This window comes from Nelumbo lutea, chromosome 6 (assembly GCF_056320005.1).
Source record: "Nelumbo lutea isolate HS-2025 chromosome 6, American lotus-T2T, whole genome shotgun sequence".
NCBI classification, from domain to species: Eukaryota; Viridiplantae; Streptophyta; class Magnoliopsida; order Proteales; family Nelumbonaceae; genus Nelumbo; species Nelumbo lutea.
The window spans coordinates 10,997,025-11,018,372 of NC_142689.1; the positions used below are offsets into that span (position 1 = coordinate 10,997,025).

Consider the following 21,348-nt stretch of genomic DNA (forward strand, 5'->3'; position numbering starts at 1 on the left):
TCAATAAATGTAAACTTTCATCAACTTTGAAAGCTTTACGATTAAATATTGCAATTCACGATGTTCTTTTACTAGTATTGCCCTGGCTTTGCGGTTGCAGATGTTAATAACTTAATCTTTTGCCTCCTCCCACGGGGCACTGGTCACCTGCTCCGAAACTTCAGCACACAGCAAATTCCCTTTCCAATTTCCAAAGCTGTATGAGTGCATTAAGTGTGTAACTTCTCATATCGTAGGCATGGATCACAAAAACTGAACATCACAAGACGGACAAAAAAAATCATCTCGCTGGCATTTTCAGTGACTCAAATACATACACTGTTTATAATTAGAATTACAACACTGGAGTATCCCTCCCAACCCCAAATTTTACAGACTCGTTTTCTATAGGATCACTGCTCCCACAGCAGGACCCGTCATGTACCGAAAATCCAACTTTTTGGGCAGCCATTTCCCTATGTATTACTCGTACCAAGATACATTATTTCTCTATATTCTTTTCCTGAATTACAATGGATTAAATGGGTATCTTTTCTGGGATTGGCTTATCATGAATGTAGGAGAGTGACAGTGGCTTAGACACACCTAATGAAACTTCCAACTCTCAAAGTCCAACCCATTTCACCCATCTAAAAACACGCCCAACTCTGAAAGGCAGCTCATAGTCCTTTGCAACTGCAGGTTCTCTCCTTGCAGTCTCAGTTTCGCACCAGACATAGACCCCACGCTCTTGCCGGCTGCCAGGTACAGTGTTGTCCAGAACCACAGCTATGAGGAATGCTATGATCATATGAAATGACAGTAATGTGTTCAAAACATAGTTTACCTGCAACAAAAACAATACGGAGTTACTCACCTGCTACAGGAAGAAAATGTAGGTGCTTATCAATGACCATCAGGACCATCTACTAATTATGCATTGACACAGGAGGAAGTATCCTTCAGATGGTAAGACTATTGTTTGATGGTTCCCACTTGGGAATCTAATAGCAAAACATGTCCCAGACAAATTACTGTCATTTAGAAACAATAGTTTCTTGAGATCATCCAAAAAGAACAGGATTTGTTTTCGGCCAACCAATCAGGTTAGCTTTTTGGCATAGAAATCTCGTCCAGTTACCCTGACAGGTAGTATAAATTTAAGCCAGGAGTGACTCAACAGAAGATGATCCCAAGAGGATCCATCTGCTGGTTTCTTTATTGTTTAGCCAGTAGATAGATCCTCTTGGCATGCGCTAAGAAGTAAGAACAGTTATTCCAAAGGTGCATTGTCAATAAAAAAAATACCCCGCCATATTTGCCTCGGATAGGTCCATGAGATGCCACAATATATGGTTGGAAATAACTTGGAACAGAAGAATTAGCATTAGGACTGACACCATATTGCTGGAAGTAGGCAGGCACAGATAAGGAGAAGAAGAGAGAGAGCCCGACTATAATAATATTTCTAGAACTTCCTGCCTCACTGTAACGCAAGTTTGACAAGCCCAATGCTGCTAGCATTGCCCACATGAAGCAGAGTAGAGCAGCAACTATAACATCAGGAATTGAAGCAATAAAGCCCCCAACTTTACCTGTAGGCATGCAGCTAGGGTTGAATAGAGTAGCATAAAGCAAACAAAAACTATGTGAAAGCAGAAAAAAAGAAATTACAGTTTCTCAGGAATATTGATTTATTTTCAACTGCTTAACTGTGCAAGTTCGGTTAATGGTTAAATCAGTTCTTATAACAGCTAGACTTTGATGACAAACAGAAGAATTATTCTCATCATCTCATGATGGTATATTGCACACTTGTGATTAGCGGCATTAGCCTACAAGTAAATCCATCATTCAGTAAAACAAAGCTCCAAAATCACATTAATTGGCCATCACAAGTTCTTATTATCAACTTATAAACCAAAACAGCTAGAGTGGGTGATTTAGCAGTAAGGCAAAGCCTATGCTCAGAATTTGGCATTTTTTTTCTTTTCTTTTTCTTTTTTTCCTTTTTGCTGGGGGTGGTCATAAATGATCAAAGTAGCTTTATTAACAAATAACAGTAAAAAGAAGGAGAAATCCCTATTCTTGGAAGGATTAAAGTGCAGGGAACAGAACAACATCCTATGATGGCTCATGTGAGTAAGAAGGACAAAAATAGTTCAGAACTTAATGATCTCCCATTTGATTGGGCTAGAAGGATTTAAATCTAATCCAATATTGTCATATTTCACTTTCTAATTTTTGTACTTTCTATCATAATCTAATTACAAAAATTCCCACATGTATCCCTATGTAAACTACTCAAAAGAAAATTGTAAATTTATAGCAAATTAACAAAAGATAGATATTTCATTGGGCTTTCATATCTGGACCCAATCCATTGTGTTTTGTCACCTTAGAACAGAAAGGAGAAAGTCCTACTAAGATGAACAAGTTATCAAGAGAAATCAAGGACCTGAATAATAAGATGAAAAGTTTTAGATCTTAATAGGGGAAAAAACAAAGAGAAAGAATACAGATTGCACCTTTAGAAGAAAAAGACAGAGAAAGAAGATGAACACTCTTGCCTGTAGGTAACTTCAAACAAACTTTTAATTCCATTACTTTAGTTTAAATTTTCAATTACAATTACTCTATTTATAGACTAAACATAAGGGTTCAGACCTCTCTTTACAGATGCCAAATTTAGACTCAAAAACCGACCCAAAACAAATTCTAACTGCTTCAAAACTAAGACAAACTTATAGGTAACCCATAGGGACATCAGACATGCAAGTTGAGACTCTAACTCTTTAAATAACTCCAGTAACACTTAAATAATACTATTAAAACTAAGCAAAGTAAAAACAATTCCAAGAGTGGCCCAAAGAAAAAGGACCCGAAACCTTGTCATTAGCTGACATCCTATCACTAGAATGGCCACATTTCCCTCAAAAATGTCGGATTTATAAGGAACCTTGTCATGAACAATACCTTGAAATATATTTCCCTTGTTTATTCTGGCTCTAACAGCCATATTTGGGCAGCCAATTCCAAGGGTGCATTTTCCTGTGCTTGTCTTCTGTTTCTTTTCCCATGGTCCTCCTTGGATGGTGTTCCCTGCAAACAGTGGTGGAACAGACTAGCTCCACTTGAAATTAGAGCTTTCTGGAATACTAATCTTACATGCATGTAGCCATTACAATACCCCCTAAACGTCACACCTGCCCTGTTAAATTAGAGAGGGTAGGTGTCTCATTTGTGAGGTTTAGTAAAGGCCATACGCCCTATAGGGCTTTTTTCTAGAAGGTGGTTGATATGGAAATAAAAACATATGAGAACCCTTAAATGAGATGGTCCAGTTGTCTTTATATTGTGAACAATGAAACCACACACCACTTGCTAATCTCCTATCCTTTTGCATCCTACATTTGAGAGTATTTCTTTTCTTTGTTTGGTTGCAAGTGGATCCCTCCAGAGGATATGAAGAATCTTTGATCTTTTCAAATTCTCTTCATCTAAGAAGCAAGGAAAGATCTAAGGAACACTAGAGCAGCTATTTTATGGTGTATTTAGGAGGAAAGGAATTATAGAATTTTTTTCCAACAAAAAAAGCTCTAAATTGAAGTTCTTACTGAAAACATCATTGTTTGCATGGTACATTGAACGAAGTTCATGGAAGCATTTAAACACTAGTCCACAAAAAGAAAGAAATAAATTGGCTCCAAGTGGCTCTATTAAAAAAAAAATTTGCAAGGACCAGTTCTTCCGAGGCTAGATCCCATCTGAAGTCTTCTTGGTAACTACCAGCCCCAAGCTTGATCAAACTAAATTTTGAAGGATGTAGCTTAGGAAACCTGGTATCTTTAGCAGTGAAGGTGTGATTAGAAACTGTGATGGTGATGTGTTAGCTTTGTACTATGTGCCTATAGACACTGGGAACTCTACTAGATTAGAATTTTCAGCTCTATTACATCCTACAAGGAATGAGATTGGCATAGCCTTTGGGTTATAAAGATCTAATAGTGGAAGGGGATTCTAATGTTATTTATTCTTCTTAATACAAGACATTTTTTAAAAGATAAATAAAATAAAAAAAAAAACATCTTTTGTGTAGGACTTAAGAACCTAATACCCTACCATGTACTTGTTTGGGCTTGCCTTGAGGGGCTTGATCGAGGTCTGGGGGCAGTCACTGGTCCAGCCACAATGCTTAAAGTACAAACTTTAACAATTGTGCATGCCTGAGATGAGGCGCAAGACACACCAGACACATGCCTCTTCAAAGGGGCTGCACCTAGGCCTAAGCTAAGTGCAGACCTTAAAATGCACCTCGCCCTTGTGCTCAGGCATGCCATTTAAATCACCCAGACAAACTTATAAGTGACTCATAGACACACTCTATAAGGACTCTCTACTCTTTTCATTTTTCAGGTGACTTCTGGTCATCTTTCTTGTATCTGTTTTCCTTTTAACAAATTTTGTTTTCTATCAAAAAAAAAAAAAAAAAAAAAACTTAGTACACTTTAATCCTACTAAAACTAAACAAACAAAAAGACAATTCCATGAGTGACTTGAAAAAAGAAAGAGTCAAATTCCACCATTGACCTACACCCAATCACTAAAATGACCATAACTTCTTCAAAACACGTGGGATTTACAAGATCTTGGTCACATTGGATGGATAACTCTAATGACACCAAAATCATGAATAAAGGGGCAAATTTTAACTCCTCAAAAATAGGCTGAAAGAAAATGATGACATTACGTTTTTCAACCTTTAAAATTTCAAAATCCCTCCAATAAGACTATAAACTAATTTGACCCTTTAAAATAACTAATCTTATTCCTAAGACTAATGAATAAGAAAATAAATTTAAATAAGCTTGAAATTATTAAAATCCAAAACACAAAAATTACAAATTTGACATTGGTTCAAGAATATGAAGAATCTATGTTTCTTCTTCCATGGATTTGTCCATTGCTTCCATTTCTGCTTTACTAACTCTCCCCTATCAGACAAATTTCAGCCCAGTAGGCTCAATATGATGATCTTGAAATTTTTCAACACTTAAGTTTGTATTGAAAGATCTCAAGAATTTTGTTCATGACAGACTTTCATTCAATATTATCAAGCCAAATTTTTATTATTAACGAACAATTTTGGCTGTTTGTTGTGATGATGAACAGTGATAAAGCAAATATTTGCTAAGGTATCAAGCAATTTTAGCACATTTGACAGATGATCTGAACTGACTGGCTTTGGGGGAAAAGTGCACTTCTAAGAGGCCTGCAAATAGTTATCTTATCAGTTTATTATATTGCCCTGCATCATACAAGTTAAATCCAAAACAGAGATGTGCTTACCCACAAGAGACAAGAGTATCAAAATACATGCACCTAATTCAACTGCTCTTCGGCTTCCCATTTTGGTCACAGCAATAGTATGCACATTTTCAGTAAGGGTTGTACATCCAGTTCCTGTACCCCAGAGACCAGCCAAGACACTAGAAAGTCCTTCAAAACCAATCCCTCGACTAAGAACACCTGGGGTTGGAGGTCTAGATGCCACCAGTAATGATGATGCATGGTATGAGCCAACCTAACAAGAAATACCAATACAGAACAGTCAGAATTTCTAATAAAACAAAATATTCATCATGTCCGAAATAAAATAAACACCATTTTGCCACAAGATCCACAATTAAGATGGATTATTTGCTTTATCCTGAATTTTTCTTAACATTCTTATCACTACCTGAAAAATACAGATCAAAGATTTGACTTAACATCATTTGAGGGATGGAGAGATTTTCAAGTGGCATTGCATCAAGACATGTTTTCAAGTAATGGGAATTTCAAATCATCATCATGCCTGTCTTATGTTCGGTTAGAAGGTAAGATACATATATTAGAGTTAAACAAGAAGATGCAAGAGAAGTCTTATCCTCTTGCTTATCATGAATTATGCCATCCTTATTTTCATAATTATATTTATGCTTCTGCAGATGCAATTTACATGGCTGCCTGTGTTTTTTTTTTTTCTTTTGATCAATAACTGGAATTCATTGGATTAAAAGAATTTAGTTACAGCACTCCAAAGAGAGAAAAACAGGCTGTCTGTGTATTTTTTTTTCCTCTAAATAAAATTTTGTCACAACTGTGGATGCATTCTACAATCTGGCATCTTATTTCATAACTCTATATATACATTTTTTTCTCTTCAGTCCACTTTCAGGGGATCTTCCAGTACATGGCTAACCTTCCCCAGAGATGCTAACATTCAATCTCATTGTTGGAAGCCTGATGCACAATAAGCCAGACAAAAGAGAATAGGCAATATCAATTATGGTAAAACATGATGTCATATTTAAAATGTCATCAATACTTGGAACAATTTAGAAGTGAAACCAACAAATTGATGATACTATCATGACAACTAATTTAGTGAAGCCAATGCCACTTGCAAGCACAAATCAAAATGAACTTTGGATGGGAGTGGTTAACAAATAAAAGAAAGACAAATCCAATTTTTCTTTAGTTTTATATCTACTTTTGACTTTGAAAAAACTATAAAGGGCTGACTCAACTAAACTATAGGTGCATGAATCCTACTAACAAGAACCATGTGGGGTGGGGTGGTGCATATCTGCTCTGGTAAGCTGAATTTAAAATACAAATAGAAACACCAATGGAGTAAGTTTGCAAATGGTTTAGATTTTGAACCAATTCATATTTGAATGTGACCCATTTGTGCTGGATTAGATATCGGTTTGGTGTAAACAAATTGGATCAAAGACCTACTTTATCTAGTAATCAAATCAAACTGAATTTGAATATTTTTTTTTTATTTCTTTTGAAGGGCTACACAGTGGGGGTAGCCCATCCCCCAACCCAGGTGCAGGCGGGATTCGATCCCAAGTCTCCGCTACGACCAGAAGGAGACCTTACCAACCAGCTGGTTGGCACCTTGCTGGACTGAATTTGAATATTGGTCTTTTTGATCTGTTAATATCTGATTTAATCCAATTAATTATACATAATATAAGATTTTATTAATTATATATAAGACTTCTATGCCCCTCCACCCTCTTCAGGTTTTATGTAAACCTAATGTAATTTCAACTATAGAGGGATCTAAATATTCTATTTAGAAAAATAAAAATCTAATCCAAGAACTAAATGGTTCTAAATAGACATTTACATCCAGTCAGTGTTGTAAAAGACATGGGAGGCATACACTTGAAGGCCCACCTCCAGGCGAAGCGCCCCCAAAATGCCTTGAGGCATAGGCCAGAGACGCTGACACCTTTGAGGCATACACCTCAAGCACACCTCAAATAAAAAGGCAAAAAATAAAGAAAAAAGGGAAGGGAAGGGAAGGGAAATAAAAAGAGAAAAAGAAGGAAAAGAAAAAGAAAGGGAAGGGAAGAATAGATAAGGGGAAAGAAAGTGGGTTAGGGGCTCTACCCCTGGACCCCATGGCTGGGGGACTAAGTCCCCCAGCCCCCATTTCCAATGCAGCCCAATTTGGTTTTTTTCTCCACTTCAACGAGACCCCCCCCCCTTTTCAACTAGTGCCATGCATCTTCATTCCTTTTAATATAAAACATTTTTATTAAAAATAAAGAAAAATGAGATCTTCCTCCTCCTCATCCCCCTCTTCAAGAGGCTTATGCCTCTGAACTACACCTCATGCCTCTAGGTGGTGGAATGCCTTCGTCATGCCTCGTGTCACACCTCCGCATTTTAAACATTGTATCCAGCCTGGTCGTTCATTTCGCTTGCACCCTGAAACAACCAGTCTAATTGAAAAAGTGCACAATTGGGCTGAGGAGCAAGAGGCATGTGAATGTAACATAACCAAATAAGTTTCAATAGTTGCATGCATTGCTCCTTTTTTTGGTAAGTACATGCATTGCTCCTTTGCATATAGAATACATAAATTATCTATAATGCCGCATTTTAGTTATATTAACTAATAATTTAAATGTGGCATATTAACTAATAATTACCACATTAATATTAATATGCCACATTTTAGTTATATTAACTAATAATTTAAATTTATTGCATCAAATAAAGTATATATCTGTTTCAAATATATATACACACTAATATATTTATCAATGTACACATCTATATTTGAAAGCTCCTAAGTTTTATGCTCCTACATTCCCACCTTGGCTCCCTTTCCACAATTTGGTATTATCCTGCCCTGCCTGTTAATTCATATCATTTTTAAAATCATAAGCATATGAGTAGTGTTTTTAAAGGTGTGGGAGGCATACGCCTGGAGGCGCGCCTCCAGGCAAGGCGCCCCTAAAACGCCCTAAGGCGTATGCCAGAGGCGCTGACACCTCTAAGGCGTATGCCTCATACATTTTTTTTCATGAGGCGTGCTAGAGGCGTACGCCTCATGTGCCTCATATAAAAAGTGCTATGCATCTTCATTTTTCTTAATATAAAGGATTTTATTAAAAATAAAGAAAAATGAGATTTTTCTTCCTCTTCTTCCTCCTCATTCCCCCCCACCCCACCCCCCAGTCCTCTTAAGGAGGCTTACGCCTCCTTGTGTTTGGGAGGCTTACGCCTCACACCTCTAGGTAGTGGAGTGCCTCGCGTCACGCCTCCGCGTTTTAAAACATTGATGTCTTCTCCAACTCTTTTAATCCACATTCTTTTTGTATTTCATTCTCGTTTAGTCATCTACTTGTGCCAGATCACTCCTGATTGCTACATCACTGCCCTTTCCATCCACATGAGCAAACAAAATCGCTTGACTTCCCCTCATCTTGTAACCTATGGGGTCATACCTAGTTCTCCACAACCACAATTAATGTCAGCCTTCTAGTTTTTCCAAGCATCTAACTTGGTGGCCTTTATTCTCCTACAATCATTTTAAGGACATGTTTCTACTTTCTTGACTGCCCAACATTCTCTCCAAGAAAGTATTTTGCTGATTATAATTGTCCTATGAAGTGCAATTTGTGTTCATTACCACAAACACCAAGAAGCACATCTCCACTTTATCTATCCTGATTCAATTCTACAGGCTATAGCATCTTCAGTCCATCATTTGTTTTCAATTAAAACAACATGGAAGAGAAAATAAGTAATTTAGGGTATCTCATTATCTCTTTGGCATCAGTTTTTTTTCTCTCCATATCAATTATGAGAACTCAGTAAATAACAAGGAAAATAAATAAGGATACTGGATATATAACAGGGAGAAAATGGGCCAAGCCAAACCATAAAGAAAGCACTAAAATAAACCCAACCAGAACCCACCAAAAAAAAAACAATCACCACAAACCCAAAAAAAATACTCAAAAGCAACAGAAGACAACCCACTACCCCATATGAGCAAGAGACTGACATCTTGACACAAGCATCCACTCTGGATTCTGTTAGATCTGGATTCTTGCTTTGAACTTTGAAGTGTGTTGAGACCATAGCATCATTCAAATAGGCACCAAATTTAACTCTAGCATAATTTAATGTAAGTTTATCATTAAAGTTCTAAATCCCAGGCTCACTATCAATTTCACACTTGGTCAAATTCAAATTTCCATAAATAAACTGCACAAAATCAGGTAATACCTAGCTAAAATTGTGAGAACTTTGAAATGCCATAGTTCTCAAGATGGCCCAAAATAAAAATTAAGAGAATTCCATCAACATTTGAAATCACCATAACTGTACCATGTTCACAGTCCATCTACTCGTAAATAACAGTGTTTTGTTTTTAATCAAAGGACATTTCTTTTATCAATAACCAAAGGACATTTATAAAGAACATTTATTTCAATATCTGAAAGTTGCAAGAGGTCAGAAATAAGAAAATGTCAGACAAGGAAAAGAAATGTTATGTGCAATTTAAGGATAACTGATAGTTGGATAGTCAGATACTTCAAGGGATATCAGCACCAGAGAGTCAAATATCTAGAGTCAGTGTATTTTTGAAAGCTTAGACAGAAAGAATGAACTTACTCCTTGAACACTACTTAAAGGCACATCATTGTAAACCAGAAGGAAATAAAAAAATGGGCAATGGATTTTCTAGATGAGTTGCCAAGGATCTACAACACCTCAGCTACATAGATGTAGCACTGAAAACTCAGTTATCAGTTTGAAGGGGCTCTAGTACATGTTAACATAACTTCATATATCAGACCAAACCCCCTTCCCCCACCCAAAAAAGGACAGTAAAAAAGAAAATTAGGCAAGAAGAAAGCTCACTTGATTGACACTTCTTAATTATACTTTTCACGTGCCATTACCAGAATAGAATCAAAACAAAATAAATGGATGGAAAGTGGACATGGACTAGAGCACCAAACACACATTCAATCGCCATAGTTGACAATGTAGACCATTAGAATTGACCATGCCACCACTCAATATTCCAATTCTTTTCTTTCTTGCTGGAGTTGGTGGTGAGGATATCTAGAGTTGTCAAGAGAACCTTTTTCTCTTAATTCTTGCAAGTTACACAAAAAAAACTTTAATTGAATGCATCAAGGTTGCACTGGAAATAACATAGAAATCTCAAATAAGTACAACACATGCACATATGGCACAGAACATCAAAAACATAAGGCACAGTTGAGAATAAAAAAAAAAAAAAAAAAGGAACTCCCAAAAGAAAACATCTAATGACACCATTAAGAGACAGGAAACTCACTGAATCAACTGATGCAATTATAGAAACCGCACACATTACAAGAACCATTTTCCAGTCAAACACAGGTGTACCCCATTGTAATGGATATGGAAATCTAAACCACGGGGAAGACTTTAATGCATGAGAAGTATCAACTCTGCAGTGTTTCATCCTGGAAACATGCTTTCTGCAGGCTTCAGATACAATATTTGATGCAGGTATATTCATATCACAACCTTTGTAGTTATAGGCTCCAGTTTCTGTAAGAAGGAAGGCAGCAGCCCATGTGATTGCTAAACCCAATGGAACCTGCATATTACATAAAAGCATTGCAATTACAACCACAGATAAGCAATCACTGAAAAATGAACATGACTAATTTATTAATATATAACTTACTGCATAAATTAGAAATATGCGATGACCAAAGACTGATATTTTACGGAGATACTGCAAGAGTGAAAAGCATTAGACAATCTGTCAAAAACCATAGTATCACAATAAATGGTAATATCATTTTAAAAAATAACATGAACAGGTAGAACCAATGCAAGCTACCAATGCAAGCTACTCCATACTTACAAGTGAAAAAATAACAACCAGTAATATCTGCACAATACCGATTTCTAGACAGGTACCCACTTCTGGGAAACCATAACTATAGAAGGAAAGCCCAACTGCAGCTATAGTTGGGGATACAACCACTGGATTGATGAACCTAAAAAAGAATCAATTGCACAATGATAAGCCAGTCAGATATGCTAAGAACCTAGAACTCACTGCAGCAAGCTAATATGTGTGTGTGTGTGTGTGCGTGTGTGCTTAATTTAGAGACCCAAGATAAGTGATTTATCAACATAATGATGTATGCACACAACCCCTAATTTTTTTTTCCTTTTTTTTTTTCTTTTTTCTTTTTTTTTGGGGGGTGGGGGATGGGGGGGTTAAAAGCCATAACCTGAAGTTATTATGTCAAATTTCTGATGTATGCACAAGTAAAACTAAGTCAGCTTTTCTATTCCCCTTGCTCTTCTACTCCTTAACCTTAGCCTCATTAGGAACACCGGGAAAGGAAACAAGCTTAATAGAAAGAATAAAGATAAACTATGGATGCAAAACAATTAAAATAATGGAACTAATTCAACCTAGGAAAGAAGGCACTGTTTGATGGTAAGGATCTTGTCTAAGGAGACTATCTACGTAGATAAGCAAATTTTGGTAGGAAGACATGGAATCAAATCCATTTCCAGGGTCTTGAGGAGATTAGATTTCTTGCATTTGGGGCAGTAGGATAGCTTAGTATTTCCTCTCTTTTATTAAGGGCACTCCTGTCCAGAATTTATCAATTATCATAAACAGGGGTATTTTTGTAAACATCTTTGTTTACATTAATATAAGTAGTGGGCAAGACTGGTTAAGAGGGTTAGATGCTTCTAATCTACTCTCTAATCAGTTCGACTGTGTTCTCTTCTTTCTCCTTCCTATTTCTCTTCTTTCTCTGCTCTCTTCCTTTTTCTTCTCTCCTTCCTCCTTGCTGATCAGAAGTAGTGTCTGTTTCCTAATCATTCAGGTGTTTCCTGGTCATCAAGACAGTGCCCAAGCTTGAATTCAAAGGTTCTGAAATTAGATGGTGTTACAGTGAGGACTGGCCTGCCTTTTCACTTGTGGTAGCAATCAACTTTTGATTCAATAGTTTCGGCCTGTGGGGGTTGCTAAGCAGGTTATTTTGCTAGAGACTTACATTCGACAGCATTGAGATTGGAGGGAGTGATGCCTGAATGGATCCCCAGGAAGATTGAAGTGTTCTCTGATGGAACAGGCCATAGTGTCTGGCTTGCAATCTCTGTTGAATTGAAGCTGCTCTGTGGAGAGAAGGTTGCAGGCTGGACTACGAACAGGTTGAAGAAGATAATCTATGTGGCTAGAAAAGATTGGTTAATTCAAATTGCATAAGAAGTTTTTCAAGATTGAGAATGGAGAACCTAGAGAGGAAAAATTTTGCGCTCCAATTTCATAAAAATAGTAGAGAAGCCTTGGCGCAGGTGCAATGGGCAAGTGTTGTCCAATGGATAAGCTGAAGCACCTTTCACCTGGAAGAGTATTAATGTGCTAGGCAAGAAAGGAGTTAAATAGACAGATTGGCATAAGGGGTTTGGCCAATAATTTTGATAGTGAAAGTCAGGCATCTCACATGTGTAGGCACAGGAAACCACTTCAGGAAGGATCAAGTTCTCAGGCATGTAAAATAGATAAAGTTGAACATGTAGTGGGGCGACCCAATTCAAGCAAACCAATTTTTAGTCCACAACTGGCCAGTTTAGACCAGGAGGCACATGGTTACTTAAATAGTCATGTGCGTGGATAGGGAGTTAGCAGATGCAATGGAATATATATAATTGTCCCCTCTAAAGTCTTCCGTAATCAGTAGGTTTTTTCTTTTCTTTTTTTTTTTAAGAAAAGGTAAAGAATAATTGTATTAATCAACTGGTCTTTTGTACAATGAGAAGCTGTACAAAACATAAACAAAAGGACCTCAAAAAAAGGCCACCATCAGTAGGGTTTGTTTTAGCTACTGAGTCCCATGGCAACCATATCCAAGTTGTAGATCAGTGATCCCTGAAGAAAAGTTAACCCTGCCATTATTGGAAGGAAAAGCAATGAAGAGGATCATGTCTTAGCAAGAAGAAGTAAGGGTTCTGCTATTCAAAAGAAGCAGGCAAGTGAAATTCTAAGAAAGTCTAAGAGACGACCAATGTGTAGGTTCTGAGAAAGGAAAATGGTTTATTTTTAAGAAGCATCTTAGAAAAAGATGCAGTAGAGTTATCAAAGAAAAAAGGTGCGGTAGAGTTGGAAAAGAGAAGAGAAAGATTGGGAATTTGTGAAACGGTCTTCATTCAGTAGGGATGCTTGCATTTTAAAGGACAAAGGATTCTTATGAAAAGGCAAGGAAGAAAAGTTGGTGGCTCCAGATCTTGAGTTGGAAGAAAGATTACAAGAATTTGCAGCCATGCAGATGTAAACACAACATTGTTAAAGATGGTGGGACCGCAAAGGAATCATTAGGCAACACAGGTGCATTGGAGTCTGAAATTTTCATCTCTACAGAAGAGTTACAGAAGGATACTGTGGAGAAGGAAGAAGTAAGGGTTTCAGGAAATCACACAAAGGAAGTTTTGGTGTTCGAAGAGATGGAAGGCAAAGATAAGAAAGGAGCAAAAAAGGAGGGGTGTCAATCCAGAGGATGGTTTGGAACCTGGGTATAGTGACTGCAAGGAGAAAGAGATAAAAATGTACAAGCATAAAAAGAGTTATAGAATAAAACCATTAAGAGAGGATGAAGAAAAAGAAATTAAAGGTTAAAACATTGAGAGAGTGCGTCATCAGAGGAAAGTGAAGAATATTGAGAAGATTCCTAATGGCTAATGCAGTCAGAAGGTTCAGACCTCAAAGAAAACAACGCATTTTCCAAGTGTCGAAAGTCTTTGCCAGATTGAAGATGGGATTATTTGGGATTGGGCCCATTAAGAAAGTGAAGAAAACGAAGAAAACAAGAAAAGCAGAGATGATTGTGTTCGAGATTCAGGAAAAGCTGATTAATTGGGTATTGTTATTGGGGATTTTTTTGAGCTTTTGGTGGTTGAAGGGTAGCAAGTGTTTGAAGGTGGGTTGATCTTCAGCAGGTGGCTCTTTTTTTATGAGGTTTATATGTATTTGGAGTGTGATTGATCTACTTCTATGGAATTTGGATAGTTTGTGTAGGAGAGGGAGGGTTGTTGGTTTTTTCTTTTTGTTTGTTTGTGGTGATATCTTATGACCTCTCTCGTACTCCTCTTTTCTCTTAACAAATTTTCTTTTTTATTTATTATCAAAAGAACAATCAAGAATTGGCTTCACAGAATGGCTTGGTTGGATCCTCATATTCCTCATTTGGAACATGTAAACTAAAGGTTACCCAGCTTCTATTGTAAACTCGCTTCAGATTTTGTGTTCCTTTATCATGTAATAGGCTGTTCCAAGCAAGCAATTATTTTATGATTTTAGATTCATAAACCCTCTGACTTATTTCATAATCAGAGATCTTAGATTCCTCAAGCTGTTATTATTACAACATACATTTTTGCATTAAAATCACTTTTGGGTTGAGTTTATGTTCAATTAGTGAGCCCATCACGTATAGACTACCATGTGTTTTGCATCAAAGCTGAGCAAGGTGGGCTCAACCAGAGTCCTGGCAAATGATAACTCAAGCCTTAGCTCATCTGTCAGCTGATACATGTTAAGCAAGATGAGCGTAGTTAAGTTTAACATAGTTAAATGAGAACAAGCAGAGACAGATTTGTATTATTAGAACAAGTAAAGATAAAGGTATTAATAAATCTCAGAAAGACAGATGTAAAGATGTCAAGAATCATACCTCAGCAAGACTGACATGAGTCCACTATACCCCAGAAATGCTTGAAATGCAGAAGATATAATTATAGCACCCTGTAAGTGCTTCATTATATGCTTGAAATTCTGCAATATTAAATCATTTTTAATAAGTCCAGTTGAACATTCTACAACAAAGAAGCAGCACCATGCAATGTTACTGTAAAAATAGGGATAAGCAAAATGTAGAAGAAAACAGAAACAGTAATTGTTCCTGATCCTGAGGATGCATCCATCAATGCTCTAAGCTGAAGTCAGCTAAAAACTTAGGCACTTCACACAAGTAAGGTATAACAAGAAAGATGCAACAAATTAAAGGTCAAAAACTTTGATTGCCTTAATTTTTACTTTAACTTTAAATTATGGCTAAATATTAATTATCATTGTTCCCCATACCACTAATTATTTTGGACAGCTTTGGAGACCAAAAAACTTTGCATCCGTGCCATATACAAGGAAACACTGTAACCAACCTATTCCCCAGTCGCAAAATAAAAACCTTAATCCACCTCAGATAATTATATTCTGAACTCAAGCTGAAGAAACATTATCTCAGTTTTTTATAAATAAAATGAATTCTAATCAAAACCTCAATATCTCTCAACATTCTTGTAGACTTGGTGGGAACACCTAGATTTAGACTTTGAAAAAAATAAAATCACATCTGCAAATCAGGTGGGAACAACACCTTCAAAATATAGGTTCCTCAATCAACAGAACTTTTAATAAGTTTGGGAGATTAGAAGAAAGAAAGGCAAAACTGATAAGCAGAATTGAGGAGATCAATAGAAAGGAGGGAGGGGCTTTAAAGATAGGGGAGGAGGAAAGACTAAATTTGAAAGGAGAATTAGAAACTACGCTCCTAAGAGAGGAAATAACTTGGAAGCAGAAATCAAGAGTGTGATGGATTAAAGAAGGGGATGGGAACACCAAATTCTTCCACATGATAGGAAATGGGAGAAAAAGAATGAATCAGATCTCTATGCTAGAACTGGAAAATGGAACTTTAACAAATCAGGACAAGATTGCTAAGGCCATGGTGGATCACTTTAAATCAATTTTTAGAAGGCTCACATCAGGAAGATGGGAGTTTGAAGGATTGGAATGGTCAGTTCTAAAAGAGGTGGTCAGCAGAAATCTAGAGAGATGTTTTGAGGAGAGTGAAGTGAAAGAAGAAGTTTTCTCAATGGATCGAACTAAGGCACCCAGGCCTAATGGATTCACGATGGCTTTCTATCAAGACTGTTGGGAGTGATGAAAGTTTTTTGAGGAATTCTATCATAGAGGGGTTGTCAACCGAGGTGTTAATGCTACCTTCATAGCACTGATCCCAAAGAAATCTGGAGCTTGCCACCCCAAGGACTTTAGGCCAATCAATTTGATAACAAGCCAATATAAGATCCTAGCCAAGGTTCTCTCCCTAAGGCTAAAAAAGGTCCTACCAGCAATCATCTCTCAATTTCAAGGGTCTTTCATCCAAGAAAGGCAAATTTCGGATCAAATTCTAATAGCTAATGAATGTGTGGAGGATTTCAGGAAATCTGGAAAGAAAGGCATTGTGTGTAAAACTGCAAATTAGATTTAGAGAAAGCCTATGACTTTGTGGATTGGAGCTTTTGTTGGAGGCTCTTAGGAAGTGTGGATTTGGAGCAAGATGGTGTAGGTGGATTAAAGGATGTTTACAGTCCTGTCATTTCTCAGTATTAGTCAATGGAGTAGTAAAGGACTTTTTTAACGCTAAAAGAGGAGAGAGACAACTGATAAAAAAAACAGAGGAGTGAGACAAGGAGACCCTCTATCCCCCTTCCTTATTAAGATCTTAGCAAAGGTGTGTAGCAGATTGATATCAAATGCGAATGAGATAGGTATTTTAAAGGGCTGGAGAGTATGAAGGGAAAGTGTGGTGGTAACTCGTCTTTAATTTGTGAATGACATCATCGTTTTTTGTGAAATTGGAGATGAGGTGGCTAATCTTTTTTAAAAAGTGACAAATCTGAAGGTGAACCTCAACAAGAGTGTGGTAGCTGGGATTAACTTAACCCAAGAAGAGGTCAATGTTTGGGCAGAGGAATTAGGTTGTCTGCGGAGTGAGTGGCCTCTGAAATATCTAGGACTCCCCCTAGGTGCAAACCCAAAAAATTTAGGATTCTGGGAACCGGTACTGGAGAGGTTTGAAAAGAAGTTGGCAGCATGGAAGAGAAATTATGTTTCTTTGGAGGGTAGGATCACTCTTATTAGGGCCACCTTAGAAAATCTCCTAAATTACTATCTCTCAGTGTTTAGTATGCCTCAAGCTATTGGGAAGAAATTAGAGAAGATAATGAGGGATTTTCTATGGGAACCTGATGAGAAGAAGAGAGATCATCTAATTTTATGGGAAGTGGTGACTAAAAGGAAGGAGTTGGGAGGATTGGGTCTTGGAAGACTGAAGGAGATGAATGAGGCCCTGTTGGGCAAGTAGTTATGGAGATTACTAAGTGAGACAGGCAGACTTTAGCACAAAGTGGTAACCAGTATACACCATGGAAGGCAATTCACAATCTTCTCCCTTCATTTCTCAGTCATATCAGATTTGATCTCAACTCAAGTAACAAAATCAAATTCTGGGAAGATATTTGGGTGGGGGACTCTTCTTTAAAAACCTTATTCCCTTCAATTTTTGCTCTCTCCTCCCTCAAAGGTAGACCAATTGCTAACTTCCTTGCCCCTTCCCCATCCCTGTCCAGTCTAGCCTGAAACCTGGGACTTCATAGAAATGTGAGGGATTCAGAATTGGGGTCATTGTCCTCTCTACTCCAGCTGCTCGATGGGGTGTTTCTAGACACTTTGAAACAAGACACTAGATTTTGGGCTCCTCATCCTTCAGGAGTTTTCAGTTGCGCCTCCTTTTTCAAGCCCTTGTCTTCTCCTGCCCAACCTGGGGTACCCTTCCCTTTACAAGAAGTTTGGTGTCGACCTATCCCCCACAAAGTGGGTGACTTTTGTTAAGAGGTCTATCATAGCGCAATTAACACTAGTGATCTGATGCAAAGGAAAAGACCTGGTTGGTGTTGTTTGTGTAAGTCAAATGGTGAGAATGCCTTTCATATTCTTGTCTCCTGTCCTCTTGCTAGTAGTGTTTGGGATTGGTTTTTCTACCTTTTTGGGTGCAGGTGGGACACCCCGTTGAGCTTGGAAAGATTGTTTGAGCCAACTACTTTTAGATGGCCAAAGTGAAGAGGGAGAATACTGTGGTAATGCACAAGGGCAGCAGTGCTATGGGTACTATGGGAGGAAAGAAATCTGAGAGTATTTGAAGACAAGGAAAGATGCAAGGAAGAACTAATAGAAAGTATTATGACATAGGTGACTTCATGGGTGAAAACACTAAATTTATTCTCAAATTTTACAGTGGATGTAAGGAATTGGAGGACAGTTGCTAGCTCTTCCTCGGCAAAGAAGAAGGTCCTGAATGGGTGCCCCCTAAATCAGGTTTTATCAAATTAAACTTTGATGGCAGCAGTTTTGGAAACCCAGGAAGATCTGGAATTGGAGGGGTTACAAGAAATGAAAGAGGAAATGTGTTGGGGATGTTTTCAGGTCCCATTGGAACTGGAAATTCCACTACAGCTGAACTAAAGGCAATGGCATATGGGATACAAAAAGCTAAGGAGATGGGGGTGGAAAAGCTGGTTGTGGAAGGGGATTCCGAAGTTATCATCAGTTGGCTAAAACAACAGGACAGCACACACTGGCTATTCAGAAATGACATCAAGAAGATTAAAAATCTATCCAAGGGCATGCAACTGTCAATTTGGTGGACTCCTAGAGCAGCAAATGGATTTGCAGACCAGCTAGCCAAACAAGGGATAAACAGGGATCACTGTTTCTGGGCTCAACTGTAAGAGTAAAAAATCAACTTAATAGTGGATACAGTACATTGTAGTGGGACAGCCAAGGCTACTCAAAACTGTAACCCCTGTAATTCTATTTTTCATCAATGAAATTTGTTTTTATTGATCAAAAAAAAAAAAAACAATGGAACTTTTAGGAATGGAACGCCCCAGGTTTAACAAGGGTTTCAAATCCTGAGATTGGAAAATGAGATTTTGCCATTTCATCGATTTGAGTTTCATAAATTAATGAAAACGAAATCATCCAGATTGGCAAACAAACTCTAAGATTGTCAAGCTACATTCTCTCAAGAAGGAAAATACCTAATGGACTGTTTGTGATAATGACTTATAAGTACATGTAACATGTAGGATTAATCCTATAGGATATGGCCTATAAGGTTGCAGGCTGCATTGCGAAGTATAAAACCGGGCATATCATGTTTCTCTTGTTGATACAGTAAATAGTCCAGGGAATATCACCCTAAAAGGTTTTCATTGCACCCATTTCCATAGCAAATTCTTTGGTTTGCCTCTCTGTAAATGTGTTGCAAGTGAAAGCGCACACTCAACATGCAAACAAGTGCTTTATCACTACTGACCATGGAAGAACTAATCGGTACAAACATAAACGGGTTAAAAATGAATCTAATATGGGAGAGGAGAAACTTACGTTTCCATTCAGCCCTTGGAACTCAGGAGAGTTAATTATCACCAGAGCTGGAGCAAGATATACAAATGATGGACCCTGTATCAACGGCAACCTTGAACCGAAGAATGTGTGCAACAGAGTCGTCACTCCCGATACAAACATCACGGTGGACACTACCATTGAAGTATCCTCCTGACACTCACTAATTCCCATTAGACAAAATAATCTACAAATAAACTCACGTTAACCGAACAGATCTTCATAAAACTAATTTGACTCTGGAATAAATACTCACATGACTGCCACCCATTGTTGGGATTATGACCAGTGGAATGAGAATCAAGGAGCCTAAAATGGAAATGTAATGCTGCAACCCATATAGACCAATTGGAACTGAAACATTTTAAAGCGGAATCAGTCACAAAATAAACTCAACATAACCATTTCAGAAAAAAAAAAATGTTGCCTACAACAAAAGAAAATCATTTTACAATCGTCTTAGAAAAAGAAAGAAATTATTTCAGAAAGCTCACCAAGGCCAGGGGTATCTCTGAGCTCATACTTCATATGAGAATGACGGGCTACAAATGCTTCGTCATTGACAACTTGAGGCAAAACATCGACAACCTCTTCTTCCCGACTAGGCTTCGGAGGAGGTTGCGGCGCAGGGTCCGACCGGACCTGCCCATTGGAACCCGGTCCAGCACTCTTCCCTGCTCCTTCTGAATCCCTCCTCTTCCTAACCGACTGATCTCTATCAGACGAAGGCCGCATTTTTTCACTCTCGGGCTCACCATTTCCAGCGGGAGCTGGCCGACCTCGACCTGCTTCGAGATCCACCGGAAACTCAGACTCCTTCGGCTTCGGTGCTGCCACAATCTGGCCAGAATCACTGGCATTCGTCTCCCCGGAGAACCTTGTTCTGAACCCAGTCCTTTTCGCCCACGATGACTGCATTGCCGGCTGCTCCCCCGCCGGCGGCCACGGCCCCGGGCGGGGACGTTTTGTTGAGTCTGAACTCGCCATTTCCCCCGGCGAGCTAAAGCTGCATCACTGTACACGAACTGCGTAGATATCCGTAGATCTGATCGCTGTTAAGGGTTTTCCAAACAAGTGCCCCGATCACCTGATACTATAATCTGATAGGGTTCTCACAGAACCTTAGGGCTTACAGAGAGAAAGCTGTTCCTCGATGAACTGTGAGCCCTCACTACTGAGAGAGAGAGAGAGAGAGAGACGTGATGTTGGGGGTGCAGAAACGCCAAAAAAGCAACAACTAATGGTGATGTTGGCGTAGAGACTTGAACAGAGAGAGATGACCGAGACGATACCCGTTTTTTCTCTCTATTTGTCTGTGTGTTTTGTCTTGAGAAAGGGATGTAATGAACTGTCTAATTACTGATTTGTTATTAAGTAATACCTGATTAGACTTAAGAGCTTGAGTGTGTTTATTACTTATTAGCTGTGTCGGGATTCTCCATAATAAGCTAGTTTTGGAGGGAATCGTCTGGGTATAGCCATCTGCATGTGCGCTACCTGTACGGGTGTGAGACAGCTAGAGGATGTATAATCTATGACATCCAACTGCAACTTGGCCTTTCAAATTTTCCAAGAATTCCATCAAGCGTTGATTGGGTTGACAGTGAGGTAAGTGTTCTGATTAGTCTGATTTGGGATCCAATGCCCATTCAGGTAACGCTCAGCCAATAACCAGCCGGATTCGATTCGGGTGAGTTTGTCAGTTCAAGTGGCCACTTTTTCGGTCCAAC

The 21,348-nt window shown here is 38.2% G+C and overlaps 1 protein-coding gene across 2 annotated transcripts; it reads right to left on the reverse strand.

Annotated features, from left to right (window-relative positions):
• Positions 1-269: 269 nt before the first annotated feature.
• Positions 270-20,977, reverse strand: NAT12 (nucleobase-ascorbate transporter 12). 2 transcript variants are annotated; one of them, XM_088948294.1, is made up of 11 exons: positions 20,113-20,977; positions 19,875-19,972; positions 19,601-19,771; positions 15,042-15,142; positions 11,210-11,345; positions 11,027-11,077; positions 10,649-10,936; positions 5,329-5,563; positions 2,956-3,081; positions 1,288-1,574; positions 270-826 (listed from the first exon to the last, which is right to left on the reverse strand). In XM_088948294.1, the coding sequence occupies exons 1-11, from the start codon at positions 20,603-20,605 to the stop codon at positions 605-607; spliced, it is 2,208 nt and encodes a 735-aa protein (XP_088804420.1). In that variant the 5' UTR covers positions 20,606-20,977; the 3' UTR covers positions 270-604. The 2 variants fall into 2 exon arrangements, with proteins under 2 accessions (XP_088804420.1, XP_088804421.1); XM_088948295.1 differs by lacking the exon at positions 2,956-3,081.
• Positions 20,978-21,348: the final 371 nt, after the last annotated feature.

Excerpts from the sequence above, each read along its gene's own strand:
- NAT12 (XM_088948294.1), bottom strand. The coding sequence starts at position 20,605 with ATGGCGAGTTCAGACTCAACAAAACGTCCCCGCCCGGGGCCGTGGCCG. Across the intron at positions 19,973-20,112 it reads CAGAGATACCCCTGGCCTTG|TTCCAATTGGTCTATATGGG; the intron begins GTGAGCTTTCTG and ends AAAATGTTTCAG. Across the intron at positions 5,564-10,648 it reads TAATTGCATCAGTTGATTCA|GTTGGCTCATACCATGCATC; the intron begins GTGAGTTTCCTG and ends ATTTCTTGTTAG.